Below are 19,906 nucleotides of genomic sequence, written 5' to 3'. Positions count from 1 at the left end.
TGCGTTTTTGTCTTCATATTTAGGTGTCTATCCCACCATACTGAGTTAAGTTGTCGGATTGCTGTTCTTGTTTGTCCTAATCTTTGTGTAATTTCTTCCTATGTTGTTGCCTTTTTCGTGATTATAAACCTCAGGTATTTGAATTTATCCTTTCCTTTGATTGTTACGTTGTCATCAATCTGTAGATCTTCTATGTCTTCTTCACTTGTAGATAGGTACTCTGTTTTCGCGAGGTTAATATCTAGGCCAGCCTTGGTATATTCTTCTTGTAGTTTCTTCATCATGTAGCTGAGGTCGTCTTGGTCTTGTGCAATCACTACCTGATCGTCTGCAAAGCTTAACGTATATAGGTATTCGTTCCGTACCGGTACTCCCATGCCTTCGCATTTTCTTTTCCATGTAGTCCAGGCTTTTTCTAAGTATATTTTGAATAGGGTTGGAGATGTGGAACAACCCTGCAGGAGCCCTTTTGTTGTGGTGAAGTCTCCTATGATTCTTGTTCCCATTTTAATGGACACTTTATTTTCTTTATATAGAGCTTTTGTAGCTTCTATGAGCTCCGTCTGTATTTCTAATTTGTACATTGCCTCCCATAGTTCTGACCTTGGTACAGAGTCATACGCCTTTCTCAGGTCCACAAATGCCAAGTGTATATCTCTATTTTTTGCTTTTTTCTTTTCCAACAGTTGTTCCAGTGTGTATATGTGGTCTATGCATGATCTTCCTGCCGTGAAGCCTGCCTGATCCTCCCCGATTTTGCCTTCTATCGCTTGCTCTATCTTTTCTCGCAGTATCTTCCTAGTATTATATTCCTCTGTAGTTTTCGCATCGTTTTCTATCTCCTTTCTTAAATATAGATGTCATAATATGCCTCCGTCCATTCCTTTGGGAGCTGTTCTCCATTTATGGCTTTCTGAAATATCCATTGTATCATCCGGTGTAATTTTTTTGATCCGTATTTTATAAGCTCAGGTGAGATGCCTCCAGGTCCCGATGCTTTCTTATTTTTGATTGCTTTTATGGCCGTTCTCATTTCCCTATCTGTTATTTCTATTTCGTGTTGTGGGAATCTGCTTCATCTTCGCCTGTTTTCTTTTCCAATGAATTGTGGTCTTTGTTCTGTTAATAGTTCCTTGTAGTAGTCCTTCTATTCTTTGTCCTGTATATTTCCCAATTTAATTTTTTCTTTTGAGTTTTGTTTCAATTCTCTCAGTACTTTCCATGACTCCGAAGTTCTTGTACCTCCTATATATGTTTCAATATTTAAGCAGATTCTTTCCCATTCTTCATTCTTTTGCTGTGTTATTTGTTTTTTCACTTCTCTATCTTTTTCTCTATATGTATCCCTATATATTTCCCTCTGATTATATGTCCAAGATATTCTAGTTTACGCCTCTTAATAATATTTAATAGAGTTCGTTGATGTCCCGTTCTTCGAAGAACTTCTTCGTTTCTGGTTCTGCTAGTCCATGGAATTTTTAGTATCCTTCGATACAACCACATTTCAAACGCCTCGATTTTATTTATGATATTGGCGTTTAAACTCCAAGTTTCACATCTATATAAAAGTACAGACCACACGTAACACCTTGTAAACTTTTCACGTATTTCCAAATTTAATGAGTTATTGGATAATAGAGGCTTGAATTTTTGAAATAAGTTTCTTGCCTGTTCAATTCTACATCGAATTTCGAAGGATGGATCCAGATTTTGGGTAATCCAACATCCAAGGTATTTGAATCTCTGAACTCTCTGCAGCGGTTGTTGGTTTAATATTAGTTGGGTTGCGCCGATATCCACTTTACTGGTCACCATGTATTTAGTTTTATCGATATTTATCGACAGTCCCCAATTTGTGCATTCCATGTCAACTCTATTGATTAGCTCCTGCAGATCGTCGATATTTTCAGCTAGAATCACAGTATCGTCGGCGTACCGTATATTGTTAATTATTTCAGCTCCATACTCCCACAAAAAAGTCGGTCTTTTCTATCAAAACACAATTTAATGGCCAATGTAGTCCACAACAACAATATTTTAATTAAGGGCAAAGAGACCGAGCTAGTTGACTTCTATAAGTATTTGGACCATAAGACCAAAAAAACTCGAGACAACTAAAACGTCGAGATGAAGAGAACAATAAACCTAGCTTGGGATGCATTTGTAGATATGAAGTATATTTTCAATTCAGCAAAGATTCCAGCGTATATGTAAAGAAAAGTATTTAATCAGTGTATTCTGTCAGTAATAATCCATAGTACAGAAACCCTAACAGTCATAAGAACAACAGTGAGTAAATTGCAAACTGCGAAAAGAGCAATGGAGGGGATAATGTTAGAGTTTTCTCTACGGGACAAAATACCCAATTCTACTATACGCAAAAGATCAGAAGTAGCAGATATTATTGAAAGAATAACAACAATAAAAGGAAACTGGGTAGTTAATGATCAGTATACGAAAATAGTTTCGGAATAGAGACCTGAAACACATGCTAACAGAAACAGCTATCGACTCCTGATGAGATAAACCCATTACATAAACAAAGTGACTATAAATTTAATTCAAATGGCGCAGAATTGCACAAAGTAAAAAAGCATGCAGGAGACATATGTTCAGAAGTAGAATGTAAGATAAAATAATAAGCCGAAGAAATACAGGACGTAGTAGACATTCCTTGCTATGCAATCTGCATGAATGGTGATCTGTGGTCAATGAAAAAGAAGAGAACGCAAGAGGAAGTAAGATACAGAAATAGGATAAAAAAGGCTTTTAAATACAACTTAAAAGTCTTTCGGGTTGAACTGCGTCGTCGATTATCCCTGCGCCTATCTTTCGACATCCTCTTTGATATCTTCTTTAGGGCTTCTAAGGCCTCAGTCTCTCGAGCCACAAGACACTGCTATACTTATCCCTAACCAATGCATTACTGCTACTAAGAACAGAGGACGGTTCATTTATACCGTTGATGGTGACATGGTTTGGGTGAAGGTTGGCGGCGTGGGAGTTAGCATAGTGATTGGCACGGGGACTGTTGCAAACATTTCTCGCAGTAGGATTTTAATTAGTGGGTGGAGCGGACGACATTTTCTTTATAAGAGATCTCCATATCTAAGGTAACCATATGCCGTCATCTCTTTTATTAAGGTAATTCTTCCTTCTTTCAATTTCTATGGCTTCTCGGATAATTCTTAGTTTAGAGAAGTGGATGGGGGCAATGGTTCTGGAGTTTTCAAAATTAATTTTGTGGCCTCTATAAAGATGGTATTGACCTAAAGCTGAAACTAAATTGGAATCGGAATCTTTCGTAACATTTTATTCGCCTCTACAGGAAGGAATTTTACCAGCTCACTAAATTATGCTGGACCGAGACCATAAGGTCATTCCAAAATTTCTAAATTTCAAACATCATACTTCTTCTTCTTCTTCTGTCTCCCAAATTCTTAAAAAGCCAGTTTTGCGCTTCTCCATAAAGCTATTCATTCCACTAGACAAAAACTAAATGTCACAAATATCAACATTTTCAATACCTGGTCATCTATTTATTCTTTCCATGTACATCCTATATTATGGGAATGTTTTGACCATACCAACATACAGAGAGCCTTGAACACTTTCAAATCTAAGACTGAAATTTAGAAACGCAAATTAGCACATATAATTGCCGAACAATATCCAAAAACCACAACGTTGATACCCACTACAGTGGTTTATAAATTTTCTCATACGCTTATTTCGACTATTGCCACTCAAGTTTTAGCAAAAGGTTTAAATTGCTCTGTTACCATCATATCAATTGAGACAATCATATGTCAAACTGAAGAAGTCCTCACCAGTTTACCTTCCTAAGATGCTGAAATAACTAGACAATACATCGCTAAAGTTCTTAGAATCGCAAAGCCTCCCAAAAGCCCTGAAATAACTTCAGTTTTATTAAAATTTAGTGATTTTTCCCGCCAATAAAAGCAATGCCACCGTCATCCTAAACACTTCTTACATTAATAATTTCTCAAATCTCATTAATACTCCAGACTACAGACCAATTCCTAATAATCCAACGACCTATCTGGAGAAAACAACCAGGGGAATTATCAATAAAACCTCTCTTCCTGTTAACATAAAACAATCTCTTGTTCCTCGTGAAAAGTCTTCGAGAACACCTCAAATATGGTCTACCCAAAATTCACAAAAAAGACGAAACTCTAATAAAAACTAAATACAGTATCCAGCAAGACCACTTATTTCTCATTAAAGATTGTATGTGCAACACTGATTTCATCTTCCAAAATCAATTCTACAGAAAAATAAATGTTACCTTAATGGGCTTTCCACTATCTCTTGTAATTGCCAATATCTTTATGGAAGACTTCGAAACACGAGAAACATCCACATCAATGCTCAATTTCACATGCTGGCTACGGTATGTTGATGATACAATCGTCATTTGGTCCCATGGCAGGGTTGCTTTGGTGTCTTTTCAAACCCATCTGAATGGTATACATCCCAGTAACCAGTTTACGATAGAGAATAAAACCTTAGAAAAGGAAAGAGAGAGGACAGATAACGTTCATTTAATAAACCTTCAAAAACTGAAGCCAGTTTCGATGTGACCGCCATATTTTGTGACTACGTTCCCCATTACTACCTCTCGCAGTATACCAGGTCTACTGATTTTTCAGTAGATCTACTGATTTAAACTTAAATTTACTGATTTACTAAAAAAACTATATCGATCTGCTAAAAAATAAGTAATGATAAAATCATGTTCAAAAGTGATCAATATGTCAGTGTTCAATTATAAATTAAAAAAAATCTATTTATTAATATATACCCATTATTCTCAATCTACTGAAGAAATAAAATATGACCTGGAAACCTTTTAGGTGTCAGTTGGTGCTAATTTAGGCTTCAGTCAATTTCATATGATTAGGCGTCCCCTCTCTTTCCTTGTCTAAGAAGAAAACTAATTCATCCCTATCGCTTCTCAACGTTATCATAAACAAAAACCAATTTTACGGTTTTCATCACTCTCTATTTTAAAAACTCAGCCATACCAATCTTTACTTGCACGACAACTCTCATCATCTACCTTTACAAATAAATTTAGTCATTAATACATTTGTCTCCGGATCAATACGCCTTTGCGATGATGTAAGTAGACCCGCTGAGCTCTCGAGTTTAAAATAAGCCGAATAAAACGATTACCGCAAAAATTACATCAATAAGAGTATCCACAGACATCAATCTCCCACTCAATCTCAACCCAACGACTCAGAACCTCATCATATGAAAGCTGTTATTCCTTACATCAAAGGTGTTACTGACAAACTCGACAAAATTCTTAAATGGAGAGGAATAAAGGCAATATTCACCCCCAACAAAAACTGTCATCTCTTGGGCGGTCAATCAAAGACAACATTCCAAATAAACAACACGAAGTTTACAAAATTTCTTGTGCAGACTGCTTTTGATCCTATATATGCCAAACAAGTCGTAAAATCCAAAATAAAACTTTTGAACATTTCATTTCTGTTCTAAATTCTGATTAATTTTCAGCTCTAGGTCAACACCATTTTAATACAGATCACAAAATTGCCAATCAAAGTCCTACTGTCAGAAATGTTTACGCCAATCCCCACACTAACTCATACGCAACCAACATCTAATCAAACCACGTCACCATCGACGGAATAAATGAACCGTCCTCTGTTTCCAGTACCAGTAATGCATTGGTTAGTAATTAGTGTAGTAGTGTCACGGGGCTCAGAAGACCTTAGAAGCCCTGCGAAAGACATCAAGAGGATGTCAAAAGCTCAGCGCAATGATAATCGACGCGGTTTAACTCTTAAGACTGTTAAGTTTATTATTAATTTTTGTAATAAGATTAATCTTAGCTCTAGGATTATTTATTCTAACCGCAGAAATTTTTCGAAAAATATACTAATATACGTATATATAAATATATATATATATATATATATATATATATATATATATATATTATATATATATATATATGTATATATATATATATATATATATATATATATATATATATATATATATATATATATATATAAGAATTACTGGATATTAGTGACTGTCGATATAAACAAACAACACAGTTTATTAGGGTTGCAGTCAGAAAATTGGCCGGGATGTTAATGAAACACTCTTATGACTTTTTGACTAGCTAGAATAAAACCATTCCGAAAGCTAGACAAGAAGTCATAAGAGTGTTTCATTAACATCCCAGCCAAATTTCTGACTGCAACCCCAATAAACTGTGTTGTTTGTTGTATATATATATATATTATTGTGATATTTAAAGTCTTGGTGCGCCAAGCAATAATTAGCTAATTAATTTTTTTATTAATTAAAATTATTTAAATGATATGATTATGACTCTATCACAATTTTTAATTCTTTTATCTCAGGGTTAATTCGTGCTTCAATATCTATGCTATTACATGTGAAAGGTAAGGTCCAAAGAATACCGGAATAATAAAAAACACATATGATCTAACACTATATATTGAAATAAAAATAATGAAATAAATTCACACTCAAAAGTTTTCAATAAACAAATCTCATATAACGATTCTCAAAATTTTGTTCTACGTACGTGAACAATCAAAATTAATGGTACAAACAATATTAATTGAAATCTCAAAATCCCAAACTATTCTAACTCTCCTAATCAAAATATTTATATCCTTTCTAAATTAAGTGTAAAAATTGTGTTATCAATAAAAAAAAAACTGCAGAAAACAAAAATATCTCTCTCCGATGATGCGTGGTCCAAATCCGTGTTCCTTGTAGACTATATTATCTCCTCTCAACCGCTCCCTATGTAATCAGCAATACAGATTGTTGCAAGTATATCGTCCTTAATGATCTCCTTCAAAAGCACAAATCATTCAAATTATGATAGCCTTTCTCCTCTCGATAAACTGACTCTCTCGTTGGCCCGAGTGAAAAATGACTCTTGGAATATCTTCTCTTTACGATAAACTGAATCTCTCGTTGGCCTGAACAGTGACTCTTGGAATATAAGTAGGGAAATATGACTTACAATATTTTGCTGCTTCAACTTCTGTCAGATACACTAACTCCACAAAAACTCACTAACATTCAACACTACTGCTTGCTACATTTCGGGAACCGGCAGAGAACAATCACTGTTCGTCTTACAGACTTGGAAAACCAACTGATCCTCTCTCTCTCCTCAATCTCGCTAAACTTTTTCCTACATACTTATCCCACCTTTTTCAATCTCCGCCAATCAAAACTCGTCACAATTCCCCCATTTTTTCATTTCGATAACAAACAAATTTTTACCTATAATTATAAAATTTCCTAAAACTTATTTACAAATAATATTTTCTATAATTCTTAAAAACTAACAAAAACCTCTTTCTAAAATCTCTTCTATTTGTCTCTAATCACTGCATTAATGTATTTTGGAAAACCCGTTTCAATTGTCTTTGGATTTCACTTAAAATTATGCGGGTCACTCAAGTATAACAAAGAAATAATTTATGTATAGCTTACATTTTGTTTAGTACAGGTAATCCAAGAATTTAATAACTTTCCTTCTTTGAAATGTTTGTTGTTTATTATCTTACTTATCTGAATTATTTTAATGTTTTTGAACTTTGAAATATTTTAATCAACCCAATATTTTTCTCGATTTTGCATATCATAACAAATCCCCGCCATTTGATCTGCCGAAAACTCTTTGTTAAATTTTAAAATGACAAAAGTTTTCCAGGATCAAATTATTTCACTATGTTATTAAAATCTACTTATGATACTGATAAATGTCGTGAATGTTAAAATACCCCGTATATTGCCTGTCTTTATACGGGATTGGATATATTTTCGTTTTAAATTTTTCCAAGTATTTTCCCTTAAAAGAAAGTTCATAATTTTTAGCCACTCGGTTTACTTCATTAACAAGATCTCCATGGTTTCCTAAAATCTTCTCTATTTTCTTTCCCATGTTTTCTCCACAATTTATTTTTCTTTCATCCTCCTTTTGTTCACATGTGTTCACTGTCCATAATACTTCTTCACAAAATTCTGGATTCTCGTCCATCAGTGCCATTTTTTCTTCTGTTTTCTTTTTATCCTCTAATTCCCTTTGGTATTCCGAGCACCATGTTTCTATTCCTTTCATTTCTCTGAAGATACTTTCTTTTTCTTCCTGCTTCCATTCTGTTTTATCGTCGGTTGCCAACAATTCTTCTGTACCTTCTATTTCCTGTTTTTCTCTGGTCTCCATCTTATTTTCCTGCTTTCTTTTCGAACTCTTCTTGTTTTTCTTCCTTCTCTTTTTCTCTTCTGTTAGATCTTGTTCTTGTACTTTCGGTTTATCCTCTACAGTCATATCGATTTCTTTGCGTTTTTCCTGTGCATTGATCCTTCCAGAATTTGTTTTCCTATCTGTTTGCTTTTCTTCTCCTGTGTTGTCTGGTTCTGCTCTGATTTCCAGTTTATTTTCCGAAAAATTTATGGTGATATCTTTTTTCCTCAATTCATCAATTCCCGCTATCATATCATGATTTAAATCTTCAATCACCACACATTTCATAATATGGAATTTGTTTCCCACTCTTATCTGTACTCCCAAACCTTCGTTTACTGTCGTTAAATTTTTATTGTTTGCACCCACTAAATCAACCCTAGGAATCTTATACACAAATCTGTCCAAATTTAATTCTTTTACTAGTTTTTTATTGATTAGCGATATCTCCGAGCCAGAATCAATCACAATTTTAATCGCTTTATGTTTTATAAATGCATTTAAAAATATTAGATTAGAATTAGAAATTTGTCTTTCGTTTCCTATTGCTACATGATTCATCTCCCTTCTATTTTGTTGTTGGAAGCTCTGGTTATTTCTATTGTCCCTTTGTTCATTAGTATTCCTATTCAGAGGATTTTGTGCATCTCTATTCCTGTTGTGATTTTCATATGTTCTATGTTGTGTGTCATTCCTGTTATCGTAATTTTGTTGTCTATTGTAATTATTGTAATTTCTCGGCCTATATTCGTTTGTTGATCTGGGATGTCGGTTTCTCTGGTCATAATTTGATGAATACCTTCTTTCCGGTCCATTATATTGGTCATGTTGTCTTCTATTTCTCATTTCTTTTCTTTTCGCTTCTTTTAATTGAAGGAATTGGCACAAACTATCAATATCTTGATAGTTTCTCAAAATCACATGATCTTCCAACGTTTCCTCAAAATGTCTGCTGATCATTTCTACCAGCTGTTCGGTAGAATATTTGTATTCTAGATATTTTGAATTGTTATATATCTGCAAAGCATATCTTTCTTCAGATATTCCCATTTTTTCGTGATATTTTCCATTCTGTAGCTCTTGGTTGATTTCTCTCTGTTTATTTTTCCCCCAGAAATAGTTGAGAAATTTATTTTCAAAATCTGTCCAATTTTCAAACTCATCTTCCTTGCTTTCATACCATAACGCTGCTCCTTCTTTCAAATGGTTTCTAATTGTTTCTTTGCACTCGTCAAAATATCTAATATGTTGTAATTTGGTTTTCAAATTTTTAACAAACGGTACTGGGTGTGTTTTCCGAATATCCCCGCCAAATTGTATTTTCGACTCGCTTGTTCCATGGATGATAACTTCTTTTCTCTCTACCCCTCTTAGTTCAATTTCTGCCATTTGTTTTTCATTTTGCTTTAATCTTCTTTCTATTTCCTTCCTGTCTTCTTGTAGCGCCATTTCAAATTTTTCTTCTAACTGTTCTAATTCTTTTTTCTGTACAGTCTTAATATCTTTCATTTTAGTTTCTATTTCTTCTCTCTGCATCTCTAGTTTCCTCTCTGTTTCTTCTCTGACTTTTTCTAAACAGACTTTTACCTCATTTTCATATTTGTCAAAACGCTTTTCCATTTTTCTATCATTTTCTTCTAATTTTTGTTCTATTGCTAGCCTTGTTTCCCGTTGGTTTTCTTCCATTGTTTGTGTCTGTATTTGCATCATTGCTAATAATTTTTCCAGCATCCCTGTTTCTTTTCTTTCCTCCATTATTGTAGCATTTCCTTTATTATCCGATCCTTCATCAATAATTGTTTCCTCTTCTCTGTTATCCTCCTTCCTTTCTTGCATTTTGCTTTGACTCCTTGTGGTCGACATGTTGTTTCTTTTCGTTACTGTTTTTGTCCCCGCCAAATGTGAAATTTTACAACACTCTATATGTTTCAGAACACGACAATATTTCTCCCCAAATGTATTAAATTTTCACGACAAATATCAAATATGCAATCAGTAAAATTCAAATAATTCAAAATAAATATCAAATGTACGATTGGTAAAGAAAGTAAAATCAAATAATTCAATAGCAGTAAATATCCACTAACTACGATCAATCTTCTTCTTCTTCTTCCTATGCCGTCCCCATTAACGGAGGTTGGCGACCACATTTTTAAAGGCTTCTCTATCTTTTGCAACGTGGAATAATTCGTCTACAGTCATGTTTGTCCAGTCTCGATCAATCAATAAATCAAATTTATATTCCCTGGAAAAATTGTCAAAATACTTTCAAATTCAAATTCCCTCAATGTTATATGTTTTTATCTCTGGATCACCTGTACTTATTCCAGATCTCTTTCCCTTCCTTCAAATGTAAAGCTGCGATATTTTCAAGCCCCACGTTTTGGAAGCCAGTTATTGTGATATTTAAAGTCTTGGTGCGCCAAGCAATAATTAGCTAATTAATTTTTTTATTAATTAAAATTATTTAAATGATATGATTATGACTCTATCACAATTTTTAATTCTTTTATCTCAGGGTTAATTCGTGCTTCAATATCTATGCTATTACATGTGAAAGGTAAGGTCCAAAGAATACCGGAATAATAAAAAACACATATGATCTAACACTATATATTGAAATAAAAATAATGAAATAAATTCACACTCAAAAGTTTTCAATAAACAAATCTCATATAACGATTCTCAAAATTTTGTTCTACGTACGTGAACAATCAAAATTAATGGTACAAACAATATTAATTGAAATCTCAAAATCCCAAACTATTCTAACTCTCCTAATCAAAATATTTATATCCTTTCTAAATTAAGTGTAAAAATTGTGTTATCAATAAAAAAAAAACTGCAGAAAACAAAAATATCTCTCTCCGATGATGAGTGGTCCAAATCCATGTTCCTTGTAGACTATATTATCTCCTCTCAACCGCTCCCTATGTAATCAGCAATACAGATTGTTGCAAGTATATCGTCCTTAATGATCTCCTTCAAAAGCACAAATCATTCAAATTATGATAGCCTTTCTCCTCTCGATAAACTGAATCTCTCGTTGGCCCGAGTGAAAAATGACTCTTGGAATATCTTCTCTTTACGATAAACTGAATCTCTCGTTGGCCTGAACAGTGACTCTTGGAATATAAGTAGGGAAATATGACTTACAATATTTTGCTGCTTCAACTTCTGTCAGATACACTAACTCCACAAAAACTCACTAACATTCAACACTACTGCTTGCTACATTTCGGGAACCGGCAGAGAACAATCACTGTTCGTCTTACAGACTTGGAAAACCAACTGATCCTCTCTCTCTCCTCAATCTCGCTAAACTTTTTCCTACATACTTATCCCACCTTTTTCAATCTCCGCCAATCAAAACTCGTCACAATTCCCCCATCTTTTCATTTCGATAAAAAACAAATTTTTACCTATAATTATAAAATTTCCTAAAACTTATTTACAAATAATATTTTCTATAATTCTTAAAAACTAACAAAAACCTCTTTCTAAAATCTCTTCTATTTGTCTCTAATCACTGCATTAATGTATTTTGGAAAACCCGTTTCAATTGTCTTTGAATTTCACTTAAAATTATGCGGGTCACTCAAGTATAACAAAGAAATAATTTATGTATAGCTTACATTTTGTTTAGTACAGGTAATCCAAGAATTTAATAACTTTCCTTCTTTGAAATGTTTGTTGTTTATTATCTTACTTATCTGAATTATTTTAATGTTTTTGAACTTTGAAATATTTTAATCAACCCAATATTTTTCTCGATTTTGCAAATCATAACAATATATATATATATATATATATATATATATATATATATATATATATATATAAATATATATTAAAGAAACCCAAATTAGGAATACTATGCCTATATATTTTATATAGGCATACAGATCCTTTTAATTTTATAAAAACATTACAAATCGACAGACATAAGTATTTATGACGAAAGAAGATATTCCAGTGTATGAATATTGTCAAGTCAACTTTACCGGTCAACACCTCCTAACAGAGTGTGGAAAATATACAGTAAACAAACAAAATTACAATATTTCCAATGATTTAAAAACAGTATTAGGAAAACATTTAACTATCAAAAACATAAATAGCTTTCTAAAATATACATCTTTATATAATTTAGTATAATGTAATAAGTAATATCGCCAATGGCAAAGGTGGTTAAAGTAACTATTTTTTGTAAATAAAGAAAACGTTACTTAAAAAGAGTACAAATAGAAAAACCAAAGTCTATATCTTATAGGATTAAAAATAAGAAATGCATTTATCAAATTATAGTAAAAGTTAGCATATCAGCATAATATTTAAAACAAATTAAGTTTATCAAATTACTGATATTATTAATGTAACATTATAAAGAATACGGTTTAAAATAATACACAAAATGAATAGTTTTTAAAAACTGTTAAGGATAATATTTACAACAAATTTACAATTATTTTTAATAAAAATTATATGTTGTTAGCTTACCCGTAAATCGTCTTCAACATCTACAAATCCATTTTCAACACAATTTGCTATTATTAAAGTTTTCATCTGTTGACTGTAGGTAGTAGTAATTTGTCCAAACGTACTCCTTACCACTCTTTTTAAAGCTAAAATTAAAACATTTAAACTCTTAAGTAAAAACACGAAAGGAAAATTACTTTAACAATATGGAAATAAAAATATTGTATTTATAGTGACAGTAAATTATTTTATGTCATAGTAGTTTATTATTGTGGTTTTATTGCTTAGTTACCAACTACTTAATAGTGTACTTTATGGCCCGCACGTGCGTAAATATACAAACAAAAAGATAACTTATTAGAAACATCTTTATTTAACAACATTTTAAAACATTATTTAGAATTCACATAAAACTGGAAATTCTGAAAGGATCCGGTGATATTTAGATTACCCGCGGCAAACATTGACTCATGTTTCATAGCTTGGATGTCAAGTTTCTGTAAGGAAAAGCCGGATCCAGAAGGTACGCCTGCTAGCATTCTTGAAACCTTATTGTTTGAAGATATGCTGTCTTCTAAATATCTTTTAGCAATCGACGTACTGTTCCATCCACCATGGCGCTTCAACGTAGTCATACTGCAGCAGAAGCAATAGAAGCGCTCCAGCTTCTGCCAGAACAGTTGCCGAAGTCCGATGCAGGCAATGAGCTGTATACTTCTTAGTACTGCTCAAAGTTAGATATTTTTCCAAACGTGTTCCTTCCAACTGGCTGTACAGTACAACGGCCTTTTCTGTAGGTCAAAAAAGCTTTTTTTCTGAAGAACCACGGGGTCGTAAAGACATGTAATCCTGTACTAACTTCAAACTTTCAGTTCATCTTCGTCAATAATTGTAAAAATACGCTGTTTATCGGTTTTTGCCGCTGGTAGGTTTACGACGAAAACTGATCTTCTACGTCAGTAACCAACATATTCAGAAAGTCTTGTCCTCGACACCCACCAAATATACCAAATATTAATGCTACTTTGTCAATATCAATGTTAATATTCTTATTTACGATTAAAGTCTTTTTTACCATTGAATATTTTTATCACAGGGAACTCGGAGAAAATGTTTCGGCGAGATCGGCAAAGTATACAAGTACCACAGTTTCACTAATGTGTTCTACATGGTTTTCTGTCATCCAGTGCTGTAATTTTTCATATTCCTTGTCGTAGCCATCTCCTGACTTATGTGCTAGTAACTTTTGCGTTGCTTTTTCCGCTTTTTTAAAATTTGGTTAAGGATCTCAAAAATATCTTGCATTTTCATGGTTTTAGTTTGACACGTTTGACAGCATTTCCGTAGCGTAGCAACATAACACGGACGATAGAATTTCTACTAGTAAATATATTGTCAAAATGAAATCGAATTTTCGGATTTTTTTGAAAATATTTATTTGTAAATGCAATAACGAACTAGTATGACATAAAAGTTTGTATGCACCGTGGGTATTAATAGATGTATATGCCCTCGGGCGACTTACAAACTCTCGGGCCAGAGGCCCTTGGTTTTGTAACATAATCGCTCTCTGGGCATAAACATCTATTTGATACCTTGATACATAAATAATTATTAAATGTTATATTTTCTTATTATAGACTCTCTTACCTGAGCGTTTTTCAATGTTTGCTAAATTTTGATTTATGCCTAAAAACAAAAAATACTATGTAATACACTTATTTATATTGAATAAGAGTGTTATAAATTGATCAATTAAGAAACGTATATCAAAGGACAAAAACATATACTATAGTCTATTTTCTAATAATTTCGACGAGGGACTATCTTTTATTAGTCTTTTTTCATTACTCTTCATTAAGAAAATTTACAGTATACACAATTTTTTTAGAACAATCTTTTGGCAGTTGTTTTACCAGAAATTTGTGTTTATTTTTAAGACCTGTCTTTTTTGCAGCAGGTTATAATTATTGCAGCGAATTTTTGTCTTTCAGAGTTGAGTGTGATTACTTTTCTTTAGTTTTCATTTCACCTACTATGACTTGTAGATTATGCTGACTTGCACATTATTTGAACATTCTTGCCACATTTTATTTCGGCTCGTCTTTTTCGACTGACTCCCATTCTCGAGTATCTGCAACACTTTTGTAAACTCTCTTTTTCTCTTTTGAGTCATCCTCAGCAAATTGTTGTTTAAGCTCATGCCTGTATGTTCCTAAGCCAGAAATACAATTTGCGATCTGGTCCACGTCTAGCTGAAAAAAATCTATTACGTCTCAATGTATGACTAATATCTGCAGTTTTTCGAGTTTTAGTAATTTTTCTTAACTAACGATATTAAAAATAGAGAAAGAGTCCAGAAAGTATTCTTCTTTACTCAACTTCGCTTTCACCTTCTCTCCTAAATTTGTGTCTTTTGAGATAAGAATAAATTCCTATAAAAGAATTATGACTCTTTTCAGACCAACACTATACTGTTTTAAAATACTTGTTGCAATTTATAATTCCATCATGTTACTATGGTTCTGTGCTTAAAGACCTTATATTAGAGAGTAATAGATTAGTAACTAAAAAATTTACGGTGTTGATCCAGAACAGTTGTATAATATTCAGAGCCATACAGTAATATAATGAACTGAATGTTTGAACTGTTGCAAATACAGCCAGTGTTTTGCAGTGTTTACAACACTGATTAACTGTTGTTTCTAATAACTTTTATTGTTAAACAATTACTTGTATGACTTATATGAATAAATTTGTAAAAAAGTTAAACACATGAACAGGAAAACAGTTACTGTTCTTCGTTACAGCTAATACAAAGGTAAGAGTTAATCGCTTACTTTTTAGGTTAACATCAAACTTATTGTGTTTAAATCGTTTATAACGTTGATAACTGCAGGATAAAAACCTGCTAATAATAATTAAACAAACCAGTTCAAATGTTTTAAAGGGTTATTTTTTTGAGATAACGACTGACTCAGTGTTTAAAAATATTGTTTCAAATCAAGTTTCATTTTCAATCGAATATAATATTCCAAACAGTGACAATTTAGTATCGCCACCTGGGAACGAACTTCAGCCTAATGTTCAATTAGGTAATGACGAAAATATCATTCTGCTACTGAAAATTCCAGCAGAAAATTCTATTAGTTTTATGTAATGTTAATAGAAGAATAAATGTCTACGGTTACAGAGAGCGATAGTGATGGCCAGCAAATAATAACTAACAATGATAGCAGCCCTTACGATTTGATAAAACCAATGGTCAGAAATGAAGACCACGACTCTCTAGAGAATAATGGAGAAGACCCAAATGACAAGTATTATGTACCTAATTTTAGCTTGTTGAATGGAGACTCACATTCAGAAAGCAGTTTTAAACAAGATGAGCCTACGAAATAAGTAAGCAGACGTTTAATAGGACCATTCAAGAAGTATCTGAGGAACGTGGAAAATGTGAAAAAAAAAAACTTAAAGAAGAAAGTTAAGAATGAAAGCTTATGGGACCAGACCATTAAGAAAATATTAGTAAATACAGGAAAGTCTTACAGAACCAAATCAGAGATACTTATGGATAAGAAAACTCTAAAAACTGGCTGTGGTGATAAATGAAGGTTAAAATGTTCCTCAAAATTAAATTTAGATGTCCGACAAAAACTTTTAGACGCCTATTTAGTCTTCATGATGCCAACTGGAAGAGAGTTTTTATATCTTAGTTAATGGAAGAAATACACCTGAAGTATAGCTACAAAAAGAAGAAATCTCACCGTGCAACCAACTACAAGTACCATTGTATTGTAGCTGAAAAGAAACTCCAAGTTTACAAAAACATGTTTACCGATACTTTTAGTATTAGTGCAACCTCTCTTACTGCTATAAAGAAGAAAACTATGTCTTCTGGTATAATATTTGAAAATCGAAGAGGAACATATCAAAGCCAACCACGCTAAATCCCTTGACAATAAAAAGTATTTATAACCACATTAATTCATTTTCTAGAATTAAATAGAACTACTGTCGAGGTGATAATAAAAGACTAATTATAACAACTACTTTCCCCTTCCCATCAATAGATCAAAAAATATTCGTCTATATACTGAAGACACCATCCTACCCTCCGCAGTCAAGGTCCAAGAACATCTTGACATCTTGAACATCTTGACTCCATTGTCAGATCGAATATAACTCGAAACCCCACTAAAACACACCTACTCCTATTTAGACATTTTAAAATATTCTGCAAACATCCTATTAAATTATCATCATTTTACGAATAGATATTATACGCTAAAGTTTTTATTTCCTATTAGAGTAATATAAAATTTTAGTGAATAATTGCTTTGTATTAAAATAGTATTATTGAATAACTATAAAATAGTTATATTAAAAATAATCTACAAGGAGTCTCAAGCTAAAGTACGAAAAATGATATGTCGAAAGAAAAATGGAGCATGGTAACAAAAGTGTAACATGATAAATTCACATGTAGCAGGAAGAAGAAGCACAGAAAGTTGGAGAGTTTTAAAATCTGTACGACAAGATAAGAAGAGAGACATAGTGTCAATAATAACAATGGATGACTGGAACCAATATTTTGAGAAACTTTTAAGGAAAGATAGACCACAATTTAAAGACAGCAATGCAACACAAAATATAAATATTTTAACTTCGCGCCCATACGAATAACACGAAAGAAGTGGAAGATGTGTGTAGATCTCTAAAAAATAACAAAGCACCGGGTCCAGGTAACATCCCTGCAGAGATAATTAAACACTGTACAACCACACTATATACAAGTTTAGCCAAACTGTTCCAAAACTGCATTATTGGAATGACAACACCAGAGGAGTGGAAAACATCATTCATATTCACTATACACAAAAAAGGCAGAAGGGATGAATGTGACAATTACAGAGGCATTTCCGTCACAAACTTGATCAGTAGAGTATACGGAAAAGTAATTAAAAACAGAATAGAAAGCGAATATAAAGACTTAGAGGCTGAGGAAGAGGCAGGATTTAGGGCAGGTAGATCTACTGATGAACATTTGTTTTGCATTACACAGAAGAAGCTTTCTCACATGCAAATAAAGGGATAATAGTCAATGGAGAAGTTATCAATAACATTCGATATGCTGACGATAATGTTAAATAATAAATAAATAATAAATTAAACGAATACAAATACTTGGAAACCCTCATCAATGAAACAGGTGACCAAAATCACGAGATAAAAAGAGGTATTGAAATTGCCAGGTCTACCTTTATAAAAATGAAAAAAATATTTTGTAATCGTGATATAAGTATTCAGCTACGAACTAGAATGTTAAGATGCTATGTATTCAGTACTTTGCTTTACGGTGTTGAGGCATGGACTCTTAAACAGAAGAATGTTAAAAATCTTGAAAGCTTTGAGATATGGTGCTACCGCCGTATACTAAAAATAAGTTGGGTGAATAACATTACAAATGAAAAAGTAATACGCAGAATAAATAACGATCCAGAAGTTATACTGAATATAAAAAAGAGAAAACTTTAATACTTTGGCCACCTGATGAGAGGACAAAAGTACACATTCCTATAAAATATAATGCAAGGAAAAATCCAAGGACGCAGAAATCCAGGCCGTAGAAAAATGTCCTGGATGAAAAATTTAAGAGAGACTTCTAGAAAAAAATACGAAAATGAAACAAAAAAATTTAAACTGCAAAACGTGTTTTATAAGTATGTTTAATATAAAGGTAAATTTTTATCAGGGTATATAATTTTAAATACCAGCTACAAAGCCTTCTCCTTTTTATATGCGTAAATGGTTTTTAATCAAAGCAAAAGAATTTAATTTTAATTCCACAAGATAATACCTAAGCATGTTTATTAAAGAAATAAGGTCCAAAAAGAAATTATCACCAAAAATAATAAAAGAGAAATAATGATAAAAGAAAATGATGAAGACAATGAAGACAATGCATAATTGATGTGAATTAAAATTACAACAAAAATTTAAATATGAAAAACAATTAATATATATGACTCCAAAATATATTCATTATTTCAAAACTAGTTTAGAAAGTTACACAAACAATTACTGACACTAAGACTTAATTAGACTTATAGTTTCATTATTCAAAATATAGCTACTTTGTCGCCTGAACAAAGTTTTACGTATTTATTTAATGTTTTTTTAATCAAACTTATTGATTGCTTTATCTTAATAATATTCTTATTTCTTTATAATACATACGAAAATATTAAAACTAGTATATAAAAAAAAATGTTTAAAGAGAAACCTTATAGTTTTTTTACATACCTAGAATTACCAAAAAACACGAAAATATAAAAAACTTCATTTTTATGTTAAATTTTACACAGCTTATTTGGTGTCAAATATTAAAATAAAGGAAACGTTAAATTTTGTGCTTACTTATAGTATTATTTTTATGATTGAAGGCAATCTGACAATGTTGCCACATAATTTATTTTTCAATAATTAACTATATATATATATATATATATATATATTATTGTAGATAAATAATGGCAGAGAAGAAGAAGAAGGGAAATCTAAATAAAAAAACTATATAATAATTTGTGTACGTAAAATTTGTCAATTTGTAAAACGGTAGCGTAATATTTTTTTAAATATTTGTTTGTTGCATTAAATTATGTAAAATACCTATTTGTCGGTTTTATCGAAAAAAACTATGTACAGATTGGAATTACCCAATATTAAGTTTTTCGCGTAAACAATTTAAATTTCTATTATTCTAAGAACGATTTGTGAGTGAAAGTGGGTAGTCAATGCATGAGGGTTTTGTGGAGATTGTTAGCAGAGATTAAGATCGAGTCAAAACAAGTATTTAGAAATCGGAGGATAGAATTTCCTAGGAACAGGTAAAATGATTACGATGAGAAATTCAAAGACTTTCAAAGGATATTTGTGTTGACCAATAAAAAGAAAGAAATGTTCATTGAGAGAAGGGGGTAGCATCAGAGGAGAAATTTTGGAAATGGGAAAAATAGCAGTGTGTTGGAGATAGCAGATAGGAGCAGTTGGAGTTTTTGGCAGTCATAAAAGTTAAAAAGTCAAAACTGATTTTTTTTTAAAAAGTAAAAGATTAAATTC

General features: G+C 32.1%; 1 protein-coding gene across 1 annotated transcript in view; it reads right to left on the bottom strand.

Annotated features, from left to right (window-relative positions):
* Positions 1–19,210, bottom strand: part of LOC140433396 (uncharacterized) — a 49,842-nt gene extending 30,632 nt beyond the window's left edge. Inside the window, exons 1-3 of the mRNA XM_072521409.1 lie at positions 19,091–19,210; positions 14,435–14,473; positions 12,806–12,930 (exon numbers count right to left, since the gene is read on the bottom strand). Of these exons, the coding sequence (XP_072377510.1) occupies positions 12,806–12,930; positions 14,435–14,473; positions 19,091–19,130 (204 nt within the window). The 5' untranslated portion in view covers positions 19,131–19,210. The remainder of the gene's footprint in view (positions 1–12,805; positions 12,931–14,434; positions 14,474–19,090) is intronic.
* Between the last annotated feature and the right edge of the window lie 696 nt (positions 19,211–19,906).

Source organism: Diabrotica undecimpunctata, chromosome 2 (assembly GCF_040954645.1).
Source record: "Diabrotica undecimpunctata isolate CICGRU chromosome 2, icDiaUnde3, whole genome shotgun sequence".
In the NCBI taxonomy this organism is placed as follows: Eukaryota; Metazoa; Arthropoda; class Insecta; order Coleoptera; family Chrysomelidae; genus Diabrotica; species Diabrotica undecimpunctata.
Note: the sequence above shows the minus strand (reverse complement) of the source record. Positions and strands in the feature narration are given on the sequence as shown.